General features: G+C 39.3%; 1 protein-coding gene across 17 annotated transcripts in view; it reads left to right on the top strand.

Moving 5' to 3' along the window:
- Positions 1–21,681, top strand: part of shank3a (SH3 and multiple ankyrin repeat domains 3a) — a 272,857-nt gene that overhangs the window by 206,356 nt on the left and 44,820 nt on the right. For all 17 annotated transcript variants that reach the window (XR_013282775.1, XM_077515775.1, XM_077515776.1 and 14 more), the window contains one exon: positions 2,418–2,531. Coding sequence is in view for 16 of the 17 variants with exons in the window: in XM_077515775.1 (XP_077371901.1) it covers positions 2,418–2,531 (114 nt within the window). In the remaining variant the exon portion in view is untranslated. The remainder of the gene's footprint in view (positions 1–2,417; positions 2,532–21,681) is intronic.

The following is a 21,681-nucleotide window of genomic DNA, read 5'->3' as shown; positions in this document are numbered from 1 at the left end:
AACATATACTGATATCTAGACAGAATAGAGTTATCCACCTCCACCGAGGGGATTACATTCCAGATTATCCCCACAATAAATGAAAAATCCACAATATAGAAATACCCTATTTAAATGCTCCAGGCATGATTTTATAGCAATTATGGCACATAATTTGATTAAGGTCTTTAAACTAGTGTTGTTAAACGATTAAAATTTTTAATCTGATTAATCACATTTTTTTAATTTTGATTAATCACGATTAATCAGCTAAATTACTTGCGTAATATAAAATAAATACAAAATACTGTAATATTTTGACATTAACGCATTTTATCTGAATGTCATTTGCAAACATTGATTAAATGCATGTACACAATTGCATGCATGCGCATATTGCTCAAAACGTAACAGCATCATATCAACTGGGTACAATTCAGCAATTATTAATTAATTAAATGTAAATTACTTTTGTTTTATCTAAAATCACATCGGGGTGTCTTTTGAAGTGAAATTTACCACCGAGCACACCAACTGGAGACACCCTGCTCATTTTGGAACAACAGGTGTAGGAAATGCCGTGCATTGACCTAATTACTGACCTGCGCAGCCTTCAATGTAACCATCCGCGGTTACGTTCAAGGTAAAAAATAAAAATAAAAAATAAAAATAGTACAATTAATGTGCCCTACTTTAAATACACTTTTAAAATATTTTAAACACCTAATATTCCGAGAGAGAGAGCAAGTGCAATGGATCAAAGAAACATTTTAGTGTTACACTGTACCAGTCCCGCTGTATTTACAGTAGATATACCCTGTTTTTTTGGCCAACATAACAATCGTATCTACCAATATATATCAAAAATTAAAGCCAAAGATGTGCATTATAAAATGAACCTACAGCCATCGCTTTGTTTCGGCGTAAAAAGCAGTATTTAAGAATATTTCACATTCAATAATTTTCAAGAAACTAGTATGTACTAATATACGGGAGTCTTCTTCCTGTTTGTTTCTCCTTCTTTCAAATGTGTACTGTCACAAAATAAATCAGTGTGCCGCCATCTAGTGGTTGATAGTGGAATTACACCCAATATAAACAATAGATAGACCATCCATCCATCGATTGACTGAACTGCTTAATTGGAGTTATTAACTTAACACAAAAAAAAAATAAATCTTCAAAATATTTGGAACACAAAAACCCGTGATGGAGGCGGGTTGTTGTGTGTTCAAGGGTTGGATCCCAAAACGCAGACACAAATAAGGTTTTAACTATTTATTCACATAAATTGACTAAACTAAAAACAACGAGAATGCATCGAGAATCACGACACGCCAAGCCCCCTTGGGTTACGGAGAAGCACAGCAAAACAGGGAGCAATAATCCGGCGAACACACACAATTCTCAGACCCTTAAATAGACAGTCAATCAATCTCATTGGTTGTGGCTAGACATGTGTGTACTAGTACTGACATGGAATTCTCTGATTGGCTGTTGACTCCATAATTACAGTTCCTGACATCAACAAACATCATATAGCATAAAAGATCCTTGACATCATATAGTCCAGACATCATATAGCCTAAAACTAGTTGAAACTGGATGCTGTTACATCAAGACCAAAACAGACACGTAACGGGTCGTGAACTCTTCTCAAACTTAACCCAGGCGTGACCCCAAACATGAGACAAGACGCAAACGTTACTCCTGCATGACTCGAGTCATGACAGGAGTTGCTGTATATCATGAAAAAAAGCAATTTTCAAGAAGCAATTCATAATATTTGGGGGAAAGAGTGATTGAAAGGAGAATAATAAAGTGGTAATATTATATGAAAACATCATACCTCTATAATAAAGTTGTAATATCGTGATTTTTTTTTTTATTACAAATAAATCATAGTATCATTTTACAGGATAAAAGTTGTAAAATTACACAAAAAGTGTTGATAAGCCAAAAAGCCAAAGAAAAAAAATACAATAAAATGTAAAGACGTGAAATACATTTCATATGCGCAAAGTCATTAATCATGAGAAAGTGTTATTTTACAAGAATTGTATTACAGGAATCATAATAGGTGAAACAAAGTTATTTTACGACATTGACATTGTAATATTTATGTGAAAATGTCATAATTTTACTCAGTAAACTTGTAATATTACAAAAGTAAAGTTGTAATATTAAATGTAAACTAAAGTGTTAATTTCCCAAAGATAAAAAGTTGCTTAGACAATGTATTCAAACTCATCTCTTCTCTCCCACTAAAATGAATGCATCATTCCTGAGTGAGTCGTAATGTGTCTTTTGTCCTTTCCTGCCCTTCCTTGCTTTTCTTTTCCACAAGGAGTGCTCAGCCGCCTTTCATCATCCACGACAGCCACACGTGTTTTATGAGCACACGTGTGCTAATTTAACAAATCTTTCTTCCCGCGCAGTGCTGAGCATCGGAGAAGGAGGCTTCTGGGAAGGCAGCGTCAAAGGGAGGACGGGCTGGTTTCCTGCCGACTGCGTGGAAGAAGTTCAGATGAGGCAGTTTGACCCTCGGCTAGGTAAGATGCGTGTACCAAAAAGAAATTGTCAATACATTTAAAGGTGAAATAAAAGAAAAAAAAAGACAATAATATACTCTATGCAGCTCCACTTTTCTAAATACGGTATTCTGGTTAATATTGTGTTAGTGGAATATGAGTTGGGCAGCAAAATCCAGCCATTTTTATCCATCCCAAGGGATGGCCATTTTGCCACTTGCTGTCGACTGAAGATGACATCAATGTTGCTCAGGTCACAGTGCAGCTTAAGAAAGCAGGTGAGCAGTAGGAAGAGAGGGGGCGGCAACCACACAGGTCGAGGTGGGGTTTTACTGAACTGGGCGTTTTGCTTCCGTGTTTTAAAATATCCAGCAAAATACCCAATATTTCCTACAAAAATTACATTGCCACGGTGTCAAAGGTAAGATTTTATCATTATATGCCTATAGTTAACTGTGGAAGGTCTCAAAATACCGCAATACATCCCCTTTAATTGTGAAAATAATCTTTTATGATTCCTTTTCTCTTTTTTTAACTCTTTTACTGCCCACACAATAAAAAAAAAAAAAACACCCCCCACATTGCCAGGCGATTTCGAGCATTTTAATTCAAAATATACAATTTCTCCACCACAGTGACTTTGACACTCATATTTTTTTTTGTCTAATGACGCTCTGTGAATTCACGACATCCTTGAAAACGTTCATCAGATTTCATCAGATTTCGTCATGTTTATTGTAATTTCATACACCGTCAACCCATTGAAAAGAGATACAATGCTGCCATCTGTTGGCCATAGTTAGTGGCTGTTTCTGATTCCACAACCCATTGACCAGGCAGCGCTGCACTTAGACGTTGCGCTGCCCATTGAAATATAAAAAAAAAATGTAGTTCAGGTCATTTAACGTTTATGGCGGCAGTCATTGTGATTTTACTAACCGTTATTAAACGTTTTTGGCAGTCAAAGAGTTAAAGTTGGAATATGAAGAGTTTTATTATATCACAAGAAAAATGCTGTAATAGTAACACAAAAGAAGGTATCGTTAAAGGTGCATTGTGCCGTTGAAAAAGGTCATGTTAAAGCTTTTTCTACATCATGCATGCTCCACCAATGCCCAGATGTGTATGAAGAGCCCTCTGACTGCCCATATCAGCTTGTATCTTCACTTTATAGTAGAGTGTGCGGATCCTGCTTACACCACAGTTCGTTGGGGATGGAGGGGCGGAGTTTTTCTTACCTCATTTGAAATCATGTCTTCGTTTGTCAACTGTGGCTGTCGCTTTAAGATCATGCGCGTACTCGCACACGCGCCATGAATGAGCCTGACAGATTCTGCAGTTACGCTTTGGGCCAGAGGTGGCAGCTGCGAGTAACTGCACAAAGATCCTTTACAGTTTTTTCCAATTGCTAAAACACAATTTTGCAAACTAGGCTCGTTTTATCAAAATGATCACACAATTCACAAAATCACACACCCGAATTGCAAAACCCCTCTCATGTCCTCCAAAATGAAGCACTGCAACCAAAACTACATATAGCTTTGCCTAAATCAAACTTTTGTACCAAGTGGACACACGTTATGCATGTCACCAGATTTATGTCTCATTAACTACCCACTGTTGGGCATAATGCACAGCACTGTCATCTTTAGTATGCTTTGACGTAATACTAAAATAGTTCAAACTGTAGAAAATTCTTCAGATTGTTCACAAGCACCGACATATTTGAATATACACACGTTGTTCAAACGTTTTAACAATTTAAAACTTGTTTTATTTTTCACAAGTCAGTACAACATATGCACAGAAGATATGTTTACATTGAAATGAACAAATATATGTTCACAAAACAATAAACTTTGCTGAAAATTGCAGGAAAAAATATCGCTAGCTATCTATCTATCTATCTATCTATCTATCTATCTATCTATCTATCTATCTATCTATCTATCTATCTATCTATCTATCTATCTATCTATCTATCTATCTATCTATCTATCTGTCTGTCTGTCTATCTATCTATCTATCTATCTATCTATCTATCTATCTATCTATCTATCTATCTATCTATCTATCTATCTATCTATCTATCTATCTATCTATCTATCTATCTATCTATCTATCTATCTATCTATCTATCTATCTATCTATCCATCCATCCATCCATCCATCCATCCAAAACCATAAATTGATGAGAAAATGAGAAAAAAAAATGTTCATCTATGGTCTTTTTATAGTGCAAACATGATGTGACCTTATGTCAGATTGTGGTGTCTAATGCAGGTGAATCGTGTTCAGTGCATTTAAAAAGTATCATTTTGAATTGGAAAATGTGTGTAAAGCATAAAATGTGTTTAGAGGTTTGGAGACTTGAGAAGAGGTCTTGCTCTCTATGTGCCAGTTTAAATAATTGTGCTATGAAAGTCATTTTTGTGTTTTTGCAATTGGAAAAAACTGTAATGAGATGTCAAAATATTGAGAGGATAAGTAATTTCATGAGAGTAAAAAATAAGAATTAAATAAGGACTGATTGAAGTTTGTTGCTGTGAAATTTTGAATTCGCTCAACTATTTTTTTACAGTGTAAAAAGTTGTAAGCAAACTATGCAAGTTGAATCAGTACTTCTTTTACCAAAGTCTTTGATAACAAGAGTATCACCACTTCTTAAGTACATCGAGCCAGCACTGTTGCCGCCTTTATTCGTAATAAGAATAATTATTATTATTAGTAGTAGTAGTTGTTGCAATAAGTGATAAGTTGTAAGCTAGGTACAGGAGTCAAATCAGTACTTATTTTATTTGAGTCTTTGTCCACACAAGTAATGTGTGCTACTTAAGTGCCGAGTGAGAGTACCGGCACTTTGTCCACCTTTGAGCTTGTAGAGTCTTGAGGACCCATTTCCTCAGCAAAACTGTTTTGTTTTTTTAGAGGAGGATTGCACTTTCCTCCGTTGTTGGGCGTAGAGGGATGAAAAAAGGGCGGAATCCCTAAATACTCGATTTAAATGCATTGTTGGCGGAGGCAAGTGAGGGAAGAAAGAAAGGAGGGACGGATGGCAGAAAGCAGCGAGACGTATGGCGGAGACAACTCTACAGGACAGCAAAGTGAATGCAGCCGAGCGGTGCTTTTCACAGGGGGAGGTAGAAACTCACGCAGATATTCCACTTGACTCACTCATCAGCATGAACGTGTCACACATGTATTTGACTTCACATTCGGGATCGTGTGACCGCGCAGGGAAAAGAAACAAGAGTGTGTTTCAGTGTGTTCAGGAAATAGGATGAATAAATTCATGTCATTTGAATGGGTAGTCTTTTTTTTTTTTTTTTTTCATTATGAATGCTTCGTAATCATTTTTTTTCTTTTTCAAGCACTACACACACATTCCAAAGATGTGAGCATTAAGCAAATGGTTGCGAATATACATTTTGATCGAAAGTGATATTACTAAAAAGACTGTAAATAGATTGCATGGTTGACAAGCCTCTTTTATTTTGACCTTTCTCTGAATCATACACAGATTTGAGTAGTTCTATTATTGATGCAATTGTTTCCTGCATTTTACAAAGCATGTAAGCAGAACACGTTCAATAAACATGACTGCAATGTGGTTGAAAAGTTATGAATTCATCTTGGAAAGAAGTTTTGAAAAACTGTTTTCAAGGTGCCATTTGTAAATAATAGGAACATTTTGTCACAATTCACTTCAATGTTTAAAAAACAAACAAACGTGTTTAGTTGTTTAATAATGTTTAGTTTTACCCGTAACATTTAGAATTTTATGTTTGTATTTAACATTAAAGATTTATCTTGAACGTTTACATATATTTAGATGTAAAATGTATATTTAGATACATTGATATTTAGATTTAACATTTACATCTGACATTTGCAATAAGTATTATACCATTTTTTTAATGTCTAGCTGCTAATTTAATGCAAGTCATTCCCCGTTTAAATGTTTTTTTCTTTAGAGCAGAGAATCTATCTTATGACTGTGAATAGGTTTATAATTCACTTAACATCTATGCTAATTTCTGCTAACCCGTCAATGGAATTTCAAATTAGATGTTAGCATAAACACTGGTGTTAACACTGATCACATCTCTTGACAACCTGAGTCTATATTGTGGATTTTCACCCATTTTCACCTGATAAATGCCAATTGACTGTATAATATATACTTACGTAACCTTATTATATCCCGTTGTGCTATTAGTGTGGGGGCGCAGTACAAAATAATTGAAATGAAATGGCGCTGTAATCTTTTTACTGAATTGCAGGCTAATTTGTGAGGAACACTGAGGCGTGTATAAATTAATCTCTTCCCCAGACTCATCAACTTTGAGTCAACACACGCACACACACGCATACACGAACACGGCTTTTGTTTACCTGAAGCTAAGCATTGAGGCGTCATTGACAGTTAGGCCAATACGTCTCAGCCTAGTGAAGCAGGCAAGACGGCGCCACCTACAATTGAGTTGAAGCCGCATGTTCCTCTTTTTTCTTTTCCCTCTGTGCCCTCTTATCAGTCATCCCTCTGAGGGCTCCATCACTCTGCTCTCAAAATGGACCCTGGGAAGTCTTAAAAAAAAAGAAAAAAAGAAAAAAGAAGGAAATGATTGCTTCGGCGCGAGGTGGCCGCTGCTGGTGAGTCGGGGGCCATTTATCTTGGAGCAGGTGAAAAATGACGCTCGCGATGTTGCAGGGAGAGAAAGGACGAAAGAAGGTGTGACGGAGCTGATGGGGAACATGAGGCTGCAAAGCAAATGCTATTGATTGGAGTCATTAAGTGATGCAGGGCTGAGATTGTTTTGAGTCACATGGCGTCTTTCTGGAACTTTCGGAGGACCCTTGTGGTTAGGCTAATACTTTATTGATCACAGAAAATATGGATTCTTGAGCTTAGCCAATGGGAGTTGTCTAATTTTAGTTTAGGGTAATGGGTAGGTGCCAAAAGAAGGTCCTCTTCTCTTTGGGGGGAAGCACTTGAAAATTTCAGGAACCTTGGGGATGGATTCTGCAGCATGAAATATGTATCTGGTTGGATGACTAGTGCTCAAATTTGCAGTATTTTGCAATATATTTTATTTTATTTTTTTAATTGTGTGTTATGTAATCATATTTGCATTTCATGAACTTAGTTGTTACTGTAGATTTGGGGTTGTTTTTTCGTGCCCAGCGCCATGTGTAGTGAGTGCATGGTTGTAGTTTTCTTTCTGTTGGTATTTTTGTAGACAGGCGCAGTTAGAAATGGACGTTTGCGCCGTTTTTGGACTGAACACAGCAGACGCAATTCACAGCAACCCTGCCTTATTCCCTTTAAATTCTGCACAGGAGGTGTGCGGTCTACATGGTGGAAGAATAATGCCGATGTCAGACTACACGAAAACAGCCCGATTTCAGCCCGACCGACGTGTCGCGGACAAACGGGGCATGTCGTAAACAATTTTGGGTTGTCTTGACGTAGCGTCGCCCGTGTAATGTGACACGTTCAACGACTGGTCGCCTGTTGTCCGGGACGGTTCACGACCATCACGACGAAAGTAGAATTTTTGCTCGTCTTGACGCATAATGTGACATACCTACGTCGTCGTCCATTTGGTTCCACAGCATTGACCAATAGCGAGAGGGAGCGAAACGTCAATCACACACTGAACAGCACTTTATAGCTCTTTTTATTTATGTATACATTTGTTTATTTATTCGTTTATGTATTTATTTATTTATCCCCTGGATATTTCATGGGATGGGGCCAGACAGGTGCATCTCGAGGGAGGAAAAAAAAAAAAAAAAAAAGAGCCCCCCGCTGCAGCTGCATGGAGCGCGCATGCATCCGTGCAACCCGTCAGGCAACAGCGACGTAAATAGAGGACCAAAATATATTGTGACTGTTGTTCTAATAATTTCAGAAATTTGGGCATATGAGATGGGCACATATTTAGTGAGGATCGATCACATTTTCATATAGTCGGGCCAGGCGTCGCCGCCTTAACTGTCACCCGCTCTCACTTGAAATTTTCCCCCCTCGGAGTGAGTGGCCTACTGTCCAATGCACCGTACTAAAACAAGTCAAATATGAATAAATGAAGCAGTAAAAAATACTCAAACAATATAATATTTCAGTGTTTGATAAAATAATAAAACAAGATGTCATCCCGCAAATTAATTAACAAAATCTGCTATATTACCCCGGCGCATATAGGCCTAAATAAATTAAAATACAGTGTTGGCTACTAAATCATATTTTAAACACTATTGCGGAGCAGGGAGCGCAAGCAATGCGCTCACATCACACTTGACCCATGAGTGCTCCATTCATGCAAACACTCCCTCGTCCTTGCCTCTTTTTTTTTTTTTTTGGTCCCACCTCCCCGACAAACAGTGGCCGACGCGTCTCTCTTGGCAAGACAACACACGATGATCGGCTGGTGTCTTGTCGCGTTCAGACGTGTAGTGTGACTACACGCCCCGTCCACAACACAGAGCGAATTTGTCGGGTAATGTGACAGCGCAACTGTCGTGTAAGACAAAAAAATCGCGTAGTCTGACATTGGCATAAGGGAATCGTGCAAAAGTATGTTTAGAAGGAACTGCAAAACAAGCTCCACTTTTGGATGAAGGATGGCTGCCAATTAGATTTTGTGTATTGGTACAATACATTTTTTTTTTTTACATTTTATTTATTTATTTATTTATTTTATTTAAGGAAGCTCTTCAGGCAACCCTACTTGTAGAAATATACATTTTCTCCAGTATTTTTAATTTTTAGTTGTAATTATGTTGTTGTTTGTTTTTATTTATGATTGTTCAATTAATGGAGATGGGACATTTTGTTTTTATAACAGACATTAATTTGAATTCTACAAAGGTTTCCTAAAAAGTTCAAAACATAGGAATTGCACTTAGGCAGTGATTCCTTTGCATACCACTAAGAAGGCTGTTAACCTCTAGTGGTACTTGCACAACACTCAGAATCAATTATCTAGGCCTACTATGCAACAAAAATAGGCTAATATGCACAATAAATTCTGTAGTGTAAATTTGACTCTTATTAGATTAAATTTTGACTCTATTTAGATAGGGACCAAACAGACTCAGTTTTAGAGTAAACTAAGATTTACACTAGGAAGAGAGTATTAGTATTAGAGGCCAGTGGCGGAGCCAGACTTTTATAAATAGGGGGGCCAGGGGGGGGCCCAAGGATACCTCATCCAAAGATGATGCCAAATTTGTTTTCATGAAAATTAATTTCAATCGGAGTCTCTATCGATGTTCAAATATATTTAAGTACATATTAAGCACAGGGGAGATTTTTGCACATAATGTGCCGTTTATTAAGAATGTATAAAATGTACAAAAAAAATAATTCAGCACTGTTTAACTTGAATGAACATGCACGCACACGCAGATACTGTATTCATGCAATTACAGTACTTTTATCAACATAACATTATAATATGAACATAATGCAAATTTGTATTACAGTATGACTAAAGATCCTGTCTAAGTGCCAAACTCTCCTTGTCGTTTCGTTTTCCACACACCCTATGAAAAATAAATTTATTACTCCAACTACTACTTTATTTACAACCACATAATTTATTAATGTGATTAATTAATAATAATGTTAATAAATCCTCCACTTCTACCTGTAAATGCAAACGTCAGTTAGTGTCTGTTTGAACTTTCAACCATTGGAGGGTGCTATTGTATTGCAAAACAACAACAACATACTTATTTTTAGCTTGCACAAAACTACGTTGCTTATTGATGTCCGTCCAAAACAATCTATCTGAACTAGAGGTGTCAGTGGATTAAAATTTGTAATCATAATTAATCGCATTACTTCAATAATTAACTGACTATTAATCACACATTAATTGCACATTTTATATCTCAATTTATACCTACATTTACAATAAAATGTACAATTTCAATATGGTTTTATTTATTTTTTTTAGTCATTGATAGAGTAATTTCATAACAATTCAATTAAAAAAAATAAAAATTCATTGATAGAGTAATTTCATAACAATTCAAGAAAAAAAAGTTTAAAAAAAATAAAAATAAAATATGTGCTGTACTGTAAAACCAAACCAAAGCGTGACTGATTTGTTTTGGTCATTTTTCTATCACTACAACATGGTATAATTGCATTTGTAAGACAATAGTGAAAGCTCAATGCATTTCTCTTTTCATATTAGGAGCTGCCTAATTTTTAACATGAAGTAACTTGTGAAATTATGCACATTTTCAAAACTGTAAAATACAACACAATCCCCACAAATATATGCATTCGCGCTAGGCTTTTATTTTGTTAAGTGAAATAGGATGTGCATTGTAAAATGACAAATTTTTACTGCATAGGAACCAGAAACGACCGATGTGTTCTTTTCATATTAATAGCTCTGTAATTTTAAACAAAAGGTAACTTGCGAGTTTCTGCACATTTTAAAATTGTAAAATACAACTTGACGCCAATCCCCACACATTAGGCAGTATCATTTAATTTATTACAGCTAAATTGTGTTATAGTGACTCCTTTTTATGACGTCGGATGCTTTTATTTTGTTAAGTTCTCGGATGCGAGACGCAGCTGAGGCCGCTCTACTGTTACAGCGAACACATCGGTAGTTTCACTTTCACCTTGATGAGATATTTTGTGGAGATGCTGAATAAAATACGCCTCACATTTAAAGATAAATAGGATTGTGCTCACTCCAACTGTCAAGACGGCGTCCATTCGGCTCTTTACTCTCACAGGGGTTTCAGAGTGCCCATGGACGCCTCTTGGTGCTCGGTGCGAACGCAACGGCTAACCGAGTGCGTTCTTTCAAAGCAAGGCACGTGTGGTAGTGGTGAGACACAGTCCAAATGGCTCCTCCACCTATATTCTGCCCCTTAAACACTGTATTTTAGCTCCAGTGCATTTCTATTGGGTAGTTTTGACGTGGACGTTTCTACTGCGTGGTGACTAGAATTCCCTGAGTAGAGGCTTTCCAAATAAGGAGCGGTCGTTCATCGAGCGTTAAAAAAAAATAGTGCCGTTAAAGACACTTTAAGTTAACGAGATAATAACGTGACAATTTTGACACCCATAATCTGAACATAAAAGTTATTTTAAACAGTCACTCACGTCTCACAGGCAAACAAACATGATATAGCCAAACGCCAACATGCATTCTCGGTACTCAGGAGACTGCTCCTTAAAACAGATGATTCTCCTTCTCCAGACTCCTAGTGAGGTGGATTATAATGCCTTGTCGTAAGTAGCGCCAGCCACTGTTCAGGAGGGGCATAACAATTAGTAGGCGTCTGCTTGAAAAAAATGCTGGCAGGCTGCATCGGCAAGGCGTGCGACGTCACTGCGCCGGTGCCGTGATATGTCAATCATTTGGCGTCTGCTGGGTACAATCACATTTCAGAAGGGGCACGTGCCACCCCGGCCCCCCCTCTGGCTCTGCCATTGTTAGAGGCAGATAACATAAGTTTTACTTATTTATGTCCCCTTCATTTCTCTTTTTTTTTTTTAAGGAATGAAATTTTTTTATTTGAATTGAATTGTATTGAAAAAGTAGAAGAAAAAAAAACTCACTCAAGGGTTAAGGTTCAAACTCACAACCTTCATCTTGGGAGACTGCCACACTACCACCTAAGCTATGCCCCTCCTACTGTTTGTTTTACTCCAAGAGACCAAAGATCGTTTTTGGTCTGTTGCAGTTAGGAAGATTCCATGCAATCATGGAATCAGCTGCAGCTGACATGAGCGATATACTAACAGAAAGCAGGAGCTATGTGGCTCAGGGAGTAGTTTGGCTGTCTTCCAAGCTGAAGGTCGTGAGTTTGTTCCTACCTTGAGTCACTTTTATTTATTTTTTTATTTTTTTCCAATTTTTTATTTTACTCTCTTCCAAGTGTAAATATTCATCTAAAACTGAGTCTATTTGGTCTATCTAAAGAGAGTCAAATTGACTCTACAGAATTTACTGTGTAGTAGACATTTAACTTTTGTTCTTGTGGGACTTAATTGATTTGAGTGGTACAGCAACACCAAGAGCGACAAGTAATTGACTACGCCTACATTTAAATACAAAAAAAAAATCTTCATTAAGTGCACAAAAAATGAAATGAAATGAATAGCGGTGTTTTTCAGCAAATAGTGACAGAAACAAAGTGTGACTAGGTGAATTAGTGAATGGTGAACCGTGATTTAAGGGGGATTACTGTACATTCTACTTTACAGCTGTCGGGTGTGAAGGAAAAGCAGTCGATTGTTCCTTCCTTCTGCTTTAAATTACACTGACCTTAAATGGTGCTAAGTGCCTGTAGCCTCAATACATGCATTCCATCTCCCTGTCACTTGTACACACAAAAACAGGCTGTTTACATGTGTTAATGGAGGGGATAATGGTGTGGTCCCATCTTTGCCTTTCTAATGACGTAATCCAATGACTGTGGGTTGCTCATTGTCACCAATAGTGTTCTTGTTTATCTATTGGCTGGGATTTTAGCCACCCCAAACCCTGTCACTCAACCAGAGGTGGCATAAGTATTCACATCTGTACTTAAGTAGAATCACAGATACTTGAGTAAAAAAAAAAAAAAAAAAAAAAACTCAGTGAAAAAGTAGAAGTGAAAGTAAAAAATGAATTTTTGCTCAATTATATGCAAAGCCCATTTTAATAGCACCTGCAGCCTTTTAAAGTCACATTTTTCTCCGTCATGGAAAAAAGCAATACGGTCGTTTGCGGCTCTGGTTTGGCTTGAAGAGGCACGCGCTTCTCATTCACCGGCGTGCACTTGAATGACTCACAGCCGCATGAATCAGCTCAGTCGTGCCCGGCCGGGGCTATTTTTAGCGCGGCCATTAAGAAGTTTAGAAATGTGTCTGCACACCCTCGGAATGCTTAAACGTCCGCGTGGCTGCGGCAGTGTGGAGAGGAGAGCGAGTGAGGATGGAGTGGATGATGCAATGCACTCGTGAGGGAACACCTGGCGAAAAGACTCGCCGGCCGCAACATTAGGTACACCTACATGCACACACAGGTTCTAGTAATTGTGTTTTTTGATCATATCCACTTGAGGGATAATAATGACTACGGTAGGTTAATGAAATAATGAAAAGATTTTTAGCCTTGATAAAAGAAGCATGTTTTGAGGGGGCGGTCCTGCCTTTTAATGAGCCACTACTCACCCAGCCTGCTCTACTGCGGGGCAATTGCAGAGTGTGTCTTTCGTTACCATATGAGCAGAGCTAGGGGTGGTTATATGTTGCAAAAGAACACTAAGAGCAGGGATTGTATTTTCACTCATGGAGGCAGCATTTCATTATGATACTTCAAATCGTCAAATAATTTGCAGATGTTTGCAAATACCCATGACCATGCAAACAAAACGTAAGCAAAAAGCAAAAAAAAAAAAAAAAAAGATGACTAAAGGAACATGTGAAATTTATCCAGGGTTATATCGGAGTCACTTTAAATGGTGGCAGGTGTGACTTCCAATCAACATCAGTTTGTGATTGGACCATTCTGAACACAGCCAGCTACAATTGTTTATTTTTACTGCCCCTCTTGAAAAGATTGTACTGGCATTTGAACAGGGGTGTGTTTTTATTTTGGGTAGTCAATGTCTTTCTACTCAGCACTGTTAAAATATTTTTCATTCATGAAGGGAAAAATGATATGGGAATCATGGAGTGTTTTAAACCCAAAGGGAGCCCAAGCACAGCTCGGAAGGATAAGAGAGGTTAATTAGAGTCAAAGTGGAGAGAATTATGAATAGTTCCAAATGTCAGTCAGCGTTAGAAAAGAAAATCCTCAAGGTTCTTCTGAGAGCAAAAAAAGTCAGGGAAAGGCTACTAGAACATCTGAACTTTATTTGTGGCTAATTACAGGCATTTTAAATGGTGGCAAGGAGTGATTGGAAGCACTTGCAATTTTTTTCTTTGTTTTTTTACTCTTCTAGATGGTGCTCTTGGTTAAAAGATAGAGTTGCATTTCTACGACATCTTTATACCAAAAGTGCCATTAGAGGAGTCCAAAAATATCACAAATGTTTCATGTTTTTTGGGGGGGGGTGGAGGTATTTTTGGGTGCTGGGGGTCGGGGTGTGTTCGGGGGTTTGGGGGTCGGGGGTGGTGGGGCCTGGGTCGTGGTGGATGGCGGGTTTGGGTGGGGTGCGGGGGGGGGTCGTGGGGGGATGGGGGCTGGGGACCGGTGGGGCGCTGTGGGGGCCCGCTGGGCCTCGTTCTGCGGCCTTGGGCTCGGGGGTGTGGGCCGGGGCTGGGGCGGGGGTGTTCCGGGTGTCTGGGTCGGCTCGCCGACCGGTGTCCGCTCGGGTGGCTTGGGGGTGGCCTTGGTGCTGCCGCGGCCTGGGGATTCCGGGGGGGGGGGGGGGGGGGCTTCTTTCTTTGGTGGTGGTCCTTATGCATGCCAGATCCGTCGCACCAGCATCTACTGAAACTCAACAGAAGTACCCTCTCCCTCCCACAGCCCCTTGAATCAGTTGGTGCTGGTGTCTGTGGTTCTCACTTTGCTTTATCTATCCTTCCCTCCTTCCTCTCTTTAGTTTTTCCTCTGGTCACTTGAGATCTTAATTTATTAGAAGTATGAGGTTTCTGGGGTTGGCATAAGACTCCGGTTTTGTAACCACGCAGGAGGGGTCTTGTTGGTGCTGGACTTCACTTTGATGGATTGGATGTACTGGCTTCTATTGATCTCACTCTGCCTTATCGATCCTTCCCTCCTTCCTCTCTTTAGTTTTTCCTCTGGGCTCTTGAGATCTCGCTAAATTTGCTGGAATTTAGAGGCTTCCGGGGTTGGCGTAAGACTTTGATTTTGTAATCATGGGGAAGGCAGGAAGTGTTTGGTCGGTGCTGGATGTCACTTTGATTTACCTTTCTTTTCTCTTTATTTCTTTTTTTTTTCTGACCTTTTCTCTGGTCTCCTGACCATTTAAATCTCACGACTCTGGCAAGATTCTGAGGTACCTGGTTGAGGCGAAGGGTAATGGGATATTTATAAGGTTTTAGGTGAATGAATGAGTATAAATTTATACGTATTTGCACGCACGCACACGCACGCACGCAAACGCACGCAAACGCACACACGCAAACGCACGCACGCAAACGCACGCACGCACGCACGCAAACGCACGCAAACGCACGCACACATACACACAAAAAAAAAAAAAAAAAAAAAGAGCAATGATGACAAGACGTTGAATCGGTAAGACTACCGAATGAACAATTCTGAGCTCTTCAAAAAAGAAAAAAGAAAAAAAAAAAAAAAAAAAAAAAAAAAAAAAAAAAAAAATGTTTCATGAAGCTTCATTTGTCCATCATTAGTGGCAAGTGGCACGGTGGATGACTGGTTAGCATGTCGCCTCCCAGTTCAGAGGACTCCGGTTCGAGTCCAGGCTTTGGCCATTCCTGGGTGGAGTTTGCATGTTCTCCCTGTGCCTGTGTGGGTCTTCTCCGGGTACTCCGGTCTCCTCATGCATGCATGGCAGGTTAATTGGGCGCTCCGAATTGTCCCTAGGTGTGTTTGTGAGCGTGGGTGGTTGTTCGTCTCTGTGTGCCCTGCGATTGGCTGGCAACCAGTCCAGGGTGTCCCCCGCCTACTGCCCAGAGCCATCTGAGATAGGCGCCAGCACCCCCCGTGACCCTTGTGAGGAATAAGCGGTCAAGAAGATGGATGGATAGTGGCAAGTGTGAGCTGACTCCCATTTAACATGAGTTTGAATGTGGTTGCTCAATTCTGAACACACAGCCCCATTTTTAAGAGGGTGCGCACACTTGTGGAACCCCAGGTCACTTGTTCATTTTTACTTCCCCTCTTGAAAGCATTTCATTGGCATTTGACTATAGGCGTGTAAACTTTTTATTAGTGCTGCCAAAGTTAAAGCATTAACTCATTGATTCAACACAAAAAAATATCAGATTAATCATGTATTAGTGCACAATATTAATTTTGACCACAGATGATGCTTTAGCTTGACAGAGGATGATCACGTTAAAGATAACACAGGTTGTTTTTGAGCAATAAACACAACTTTGCATTAAAGTAAAGCATTTAATACATTTTTGCATATGACATTCCGAATATTTGTTTATGTCAAACTATTGGGGTCATTTTCACCCCCCCAATTTTAAATTATGCAAGTAATTAACTAATTAGAAAAAGAGGAGGATGAGAGTGTGCAGTGGATCGAAGAATGTTGAAGACAGCCTCGTTAACATATGTCGAAAGAATTAACACATAACAGGTGCTCTTCAAATTTGGCAGGGAAAATTTTTTAATAAAAAGCCTTTTCAATTTGGTGATTGATCATGATTAATCAAAATACTAAGATGTGATTAATCTAATTAAAAATTGTAACTGTTTGACAACTCTACTTTTTATATCCACCCTAGGTGGTTTTCTTCTACGCAGTGTTAACGTGAATACGTGTAATTGAAAAACAATGTGATATGGCAAACCTGAAATGTTTTCATCCCAAAATGGAGACCAGGCATCGGCAAGCCAGCCAACCTCGTCATTCGGTTCCTGTGCTGTGTTCACAATGACAAAGAGCCTGAGGATAATGTCATTTCGCTGCGGCGTAATCACTACTTTGCACGCACGCACGATGCCGTTTTTGTTTTTGTGGGTGACGGGTTGAAACGACAAACGCCTGGTGACAAATTAAGAGGCCAAGGGGAGTTTAATTAGCGGGATTTTTGTGGAGACGAGCACTCATCAAGACAGAATCCAGAAAAGTCCGGTGGTGTGCTTCACCCTTTGATTGAAACAAACAGAAATGAGAAGCAATACTACTAATGTGCCAGCAATACTTCAAAATAAAGACAATGACTGTTTCAATGCTTTTTAGAAACATGCAAAAAATGTCCACCAAAGTGTAGTTGTATTTATTGTTTTGTATTTTCACAATTTTGTTATTGGGTTGTCTATATTTTAATGACTATTTTGTGTTTTAAGGGGCAAGGTAAGGTTTAGGTTTAGTAGTGATTGAATTAATATAAAATAAGTAAGTAAAACATTTAAGAAAGATAGGTGTAATGTGTAAAAAAAAATTCAAGAAACCTCAAAATGTAAAATATACGCCATGTCTTGAAATATCTTTATTTTCTTTCTTAAAGTATGAGCTGTGGGGTAGTTTCACAACATCAACAAATTAATTAGTTACATTTTTTTGTGTGATTTAGCTTTGTTTTCATAAATACATTTTTTTTTAATTAATGTATATTTTCTTTTTATTGTTCTGCTTTATTTTTTTTATCCTGTTAAATTGTTTTATGCGTAACTTTTACGCCAGAAAAGCCATTAATTGAATAAAAGTATGGTAAAAAAGGAACTCATAAATATGTGCACTTTCCGAATTAGATTCCAATATCCATCCATCCATTTTCTTAACCGCTGGCTCCTCACAAGGGTTGCGGGGGTGCTGGAGCCTATCCCAGCCGACTTCAGGCAGTTGGCGGGGTACACCCTGAACTGGTTGCCAGCTAATCGCAGGGCACACAGAGACGGACAAACCATCCACACTGACAAGCATACCTAGAGACAATTTGGAGCGCCCAATTAACCTGCCATGCATGTCTTTGGAATGTGGGAAGAGACCGGAGTACCCGGAGAAGACCCACGCGGGCACAGGGAGAACATGCAAACTCCACCCAGGCTCCAGCACCCCCGTGACCCTTTTGAGGAATAAGCGGTTAGGAAAATGGATGGATGGATTTTGAATTCATGCCATGTCATTTAAACTATTTTTTTTTTTATATTTTAATCTTTCATATCAACGCCTCGTTAAAATAATCACTTCTTTTTTTTTTATGATTTTTCAGGAAACACAAAAAAATGAATCATAAAGAGAGGATTTAGGCAAAATAAAATATTTTTTGCAAAAAATGACATGGGCAATTATTTTAGAGGGTGACAATATGTTAAATGAAACCCTAAAAAGGAATGTGGCCTTGTTGCCTTCATCTCTCCCTTCAGTTTCCCATCGTCACATTATCAGACAGGTCCAGTCTTCGCCTTTCACACTTAAAATGTCATGTTAACACAGCCGACATAAAAGCCGTTTTTCTTGTGTGTGTGCTCAGTATGCCTGTCACTTTCCTTATCGCACCTTGTCCCTTCGCTGCAGCTTCTTACGGATACACCAAATATCTGTTGGCTGTCCACTCAAGACGTCGTTTGTGCTGTGCACAAGTAAGGGCGAGTGACTGAACTAGACAATTGCCACTCCCCCGCCGCACATCAGGGGATCGACCTAAACTTTAAGAAGTAGATATTACTGTGGCTGTTCCATTCATTGAATGTGCTTATGCATTTCCACAGTTTACTGTTTCATCCAAATGTAGAACTTAGATTAGAATTCTCAACTCAACTCAAGTTTATTTATATAGCGCTTTCAAACAGCCTGAACTGTCAAAAAGCGCTTTACAGAAAGACAACAAAAAAAAAAATATAATTATAGTTGAGTATTGTTGTGAAACAAACTATAAATACTGTACTTTATTCGTATGGCTTGGCAATGGCAGGAGCTGAATCATATTTGGAATTTGAATAGAGGACAGTAAAATGCCATTTTTATGCTAGTTATTAGCCATTATGCTATTAGCCACATGCTATTTTATGTCAATTCTAAATCACATTCAAGGCAGTTCAACTGGTGGCTACGAAACAGTGAAACATACACACAGTTCACTGATAGTGTGTGTATGCGTAGCATGTTGTGTGTGTGGCGTGTGGAGTCAGCAGACACTTTAGCAGAGCAGACTAATCCATCTTATTATTAGAAAGGGGAGGCAGGCGCAGACTGTAAAGCACCGTTTGAAAGACGTGTCTGGTATTAAAGTTGAGCTGAGTCGGCAATATCGGACTGGCAGCTCAAAGGGAGGCCTTCTCATATGGAGTGCCACCTTTTCCAAGTCTGTATGAGTGTGTGTCGGTGTTATTGTTTGCGTGAATGAGCATCTCTATGTGTGCGGAGAATGCTTTTCATCAGAAGTCAGTCAGGTGCAATGCGAGGCATCTCTCACTCTGCAGAGGAGCCAGCCACATCAAATGGTAATAGACGGCGGCGGCCTGATGGCAGGAATGAATCACAGCCAAGCGGCTCCACTAGAGGATAAGATGTATCACACTTGACAAGGGAGCATGATTGGAGGGCAGCAGGTCACATGCGCCTAAACACACGTGTCCTCCTGGTGTAATCCAGCGTGTGAGTGCTCACTGTAGATATCCTTCATTGCTGTCATTTGTACTTATTTCATACTTTATAGTTTCAGTGCCCGAAGGTTGATGTCAACCTGCAATAATATCAGAGCAGACCGCTTCCAAGGTGTTGAGACAAAAATTACATTTTTCATGATAAAGTATTGCCATAAACGAAATGTTACTGGTTTGTTGTTGTATTTTTTGGAATTTGCAATCAATTAAAACATGACAGAGGCAATCAACTTTCAATGATAACCCGATGGGAATGGTCATATCAGAGCGAAGTCAGAAAAAGTCAGACGCCATTACCGCCGAGCACTACTTTTCTGTTCGTTCGTGTCACTGCGCAGCGGCCCGCATGCAGCTGATAGATGCGCACTAATCTACAAGTTGTTTGTCTTTTCGACAGCGGAAGGCGTGACTATCAGCTGTCTGCTGCTCGTCGGTTAGCTGTCTACAGGGCGACGCGCAGTGATACGAACAGAAAAGTAGTGCCCGGCGGAAATGGAATCTGACTTTTTTTCAGGAGGGAGTTTTGTGATGCAAATGTATCATTCTTGTCAACACAAATTGTTTTTAGAAGAAAACGCTTTATTTAGGTGGGCCCAGCCAACTTGCCAGACTATTTTCCTCTCGTCCAACACCGGACCAGAACTCGTGTCACAGAAAGCTGTCAGGGGTAAGTCAGTGCTGATCGCACACACTGGAGGTGAGGATGAAATAGAGATTCATGTAAAAAAATCCGAACTGTTCCTTTAACATATCCATTGACACAATATAGCACTTGTAAGTCAAAATTTTGATCACCGAATGACAGCTCGTTTTTCAAGAAAGTCACTCGTAAGTTGAGGTCCACTGTGTTTTTAAATATTTTAATTTCTGTCTATTGCTCTCAAATGTCATTAATGTGTCAAATGTGAGCTGAACATTACATAATGGTTAAGATGTGTTGACATTAGTGTTGCGTTAGAAACATTTATAATTGACTAGCTTTTGTCAGCGAGCGTCGTAGCGTTCGGTGAGCTTTGACACAACTCGCCTCTTGTTGTTATGAGTGCATTTGCACTGAATTATTCAAGGCTTCCTCCACTTTGACAAGAGCCGAGGTATTTTCGGTCCATGACGACACCCAGGCGGTAACGAGGAGCTCTCCAAAGGCTCTTCAAGCAAACCCACCAAAATCTGAGGAAGAGAGAGAGGGAGGGAGAGAGAGAGAGGAGAGAGGAGAGAGGAGAGAGAGCGAAGAGATGTGAAGCAGTTGTTTGCTGGAGGCTGAAAGACTCTGACACACTTTTGGCTGTTGGAGAAGCAAAAATGCGGATAAGGCGGGCGTCTCGGAGGGATCAACTCGGGGAACCGACCCTAGCGTCTAAACGGTAGACGGGACACAAAATGGACTGCTGTCCCGTCATGGTGTCCGAGTTGCCTGTGGTGTGTAGCAGAATCGACGGGGTGGTGACGGTGGTGAAGGCGGAGCAAGCCGGCATGTTATGGCGTGATTTTTACTGGGGTAAGTCCAGTGATGGGAAGTAATCAAGGACAAATATTTTGTTACTGCACTGTAAGTACATTTTATCAGGTACTTGACTTTTCTTTTTTTTTTCTTTTTTTTGGACGACTTAGTTGCATTTATCTCGTATATAGCTTTAGAACTGGCGTTAGCTAGCAGGCGCTAGCCATTATGTTTTACTAAATTACTCACAACTAGGGGTGTGAATTGCCTAGTACCTGACGATTCGATTCGTATCACGATTCACAGGTCACGATTCGATTCGATACCGATTAATCCCGATACGAATGGTCACGATTCGATACCGATTAATCCCGATACGAATTTATAAGTCGATTGTTGCGATTTTTTTCCATTCAAATTTAGAAAATACTATCAGTAAATTTGTACATGTACACTGTAAGATTTGTATGAATATATTTATCTA

Source organism: Festucalex cinctus, chromosome 3, assembly GCF_051991245.1.
Source record: "Festucalex cinctus isolate MCC-2025b chromosome 3, RoL_Fcin_1.0, whole genome shotgun sequence".
NCBI lineage: Eukaryota > Metazoa > Chordata > Actinopteri > Syngnathiformes > Syngnathidae > Festucalex > Festucalex cinctus.
This window is presented reverse-complemented; position numbering and strand designations above follow the sequence as displayed.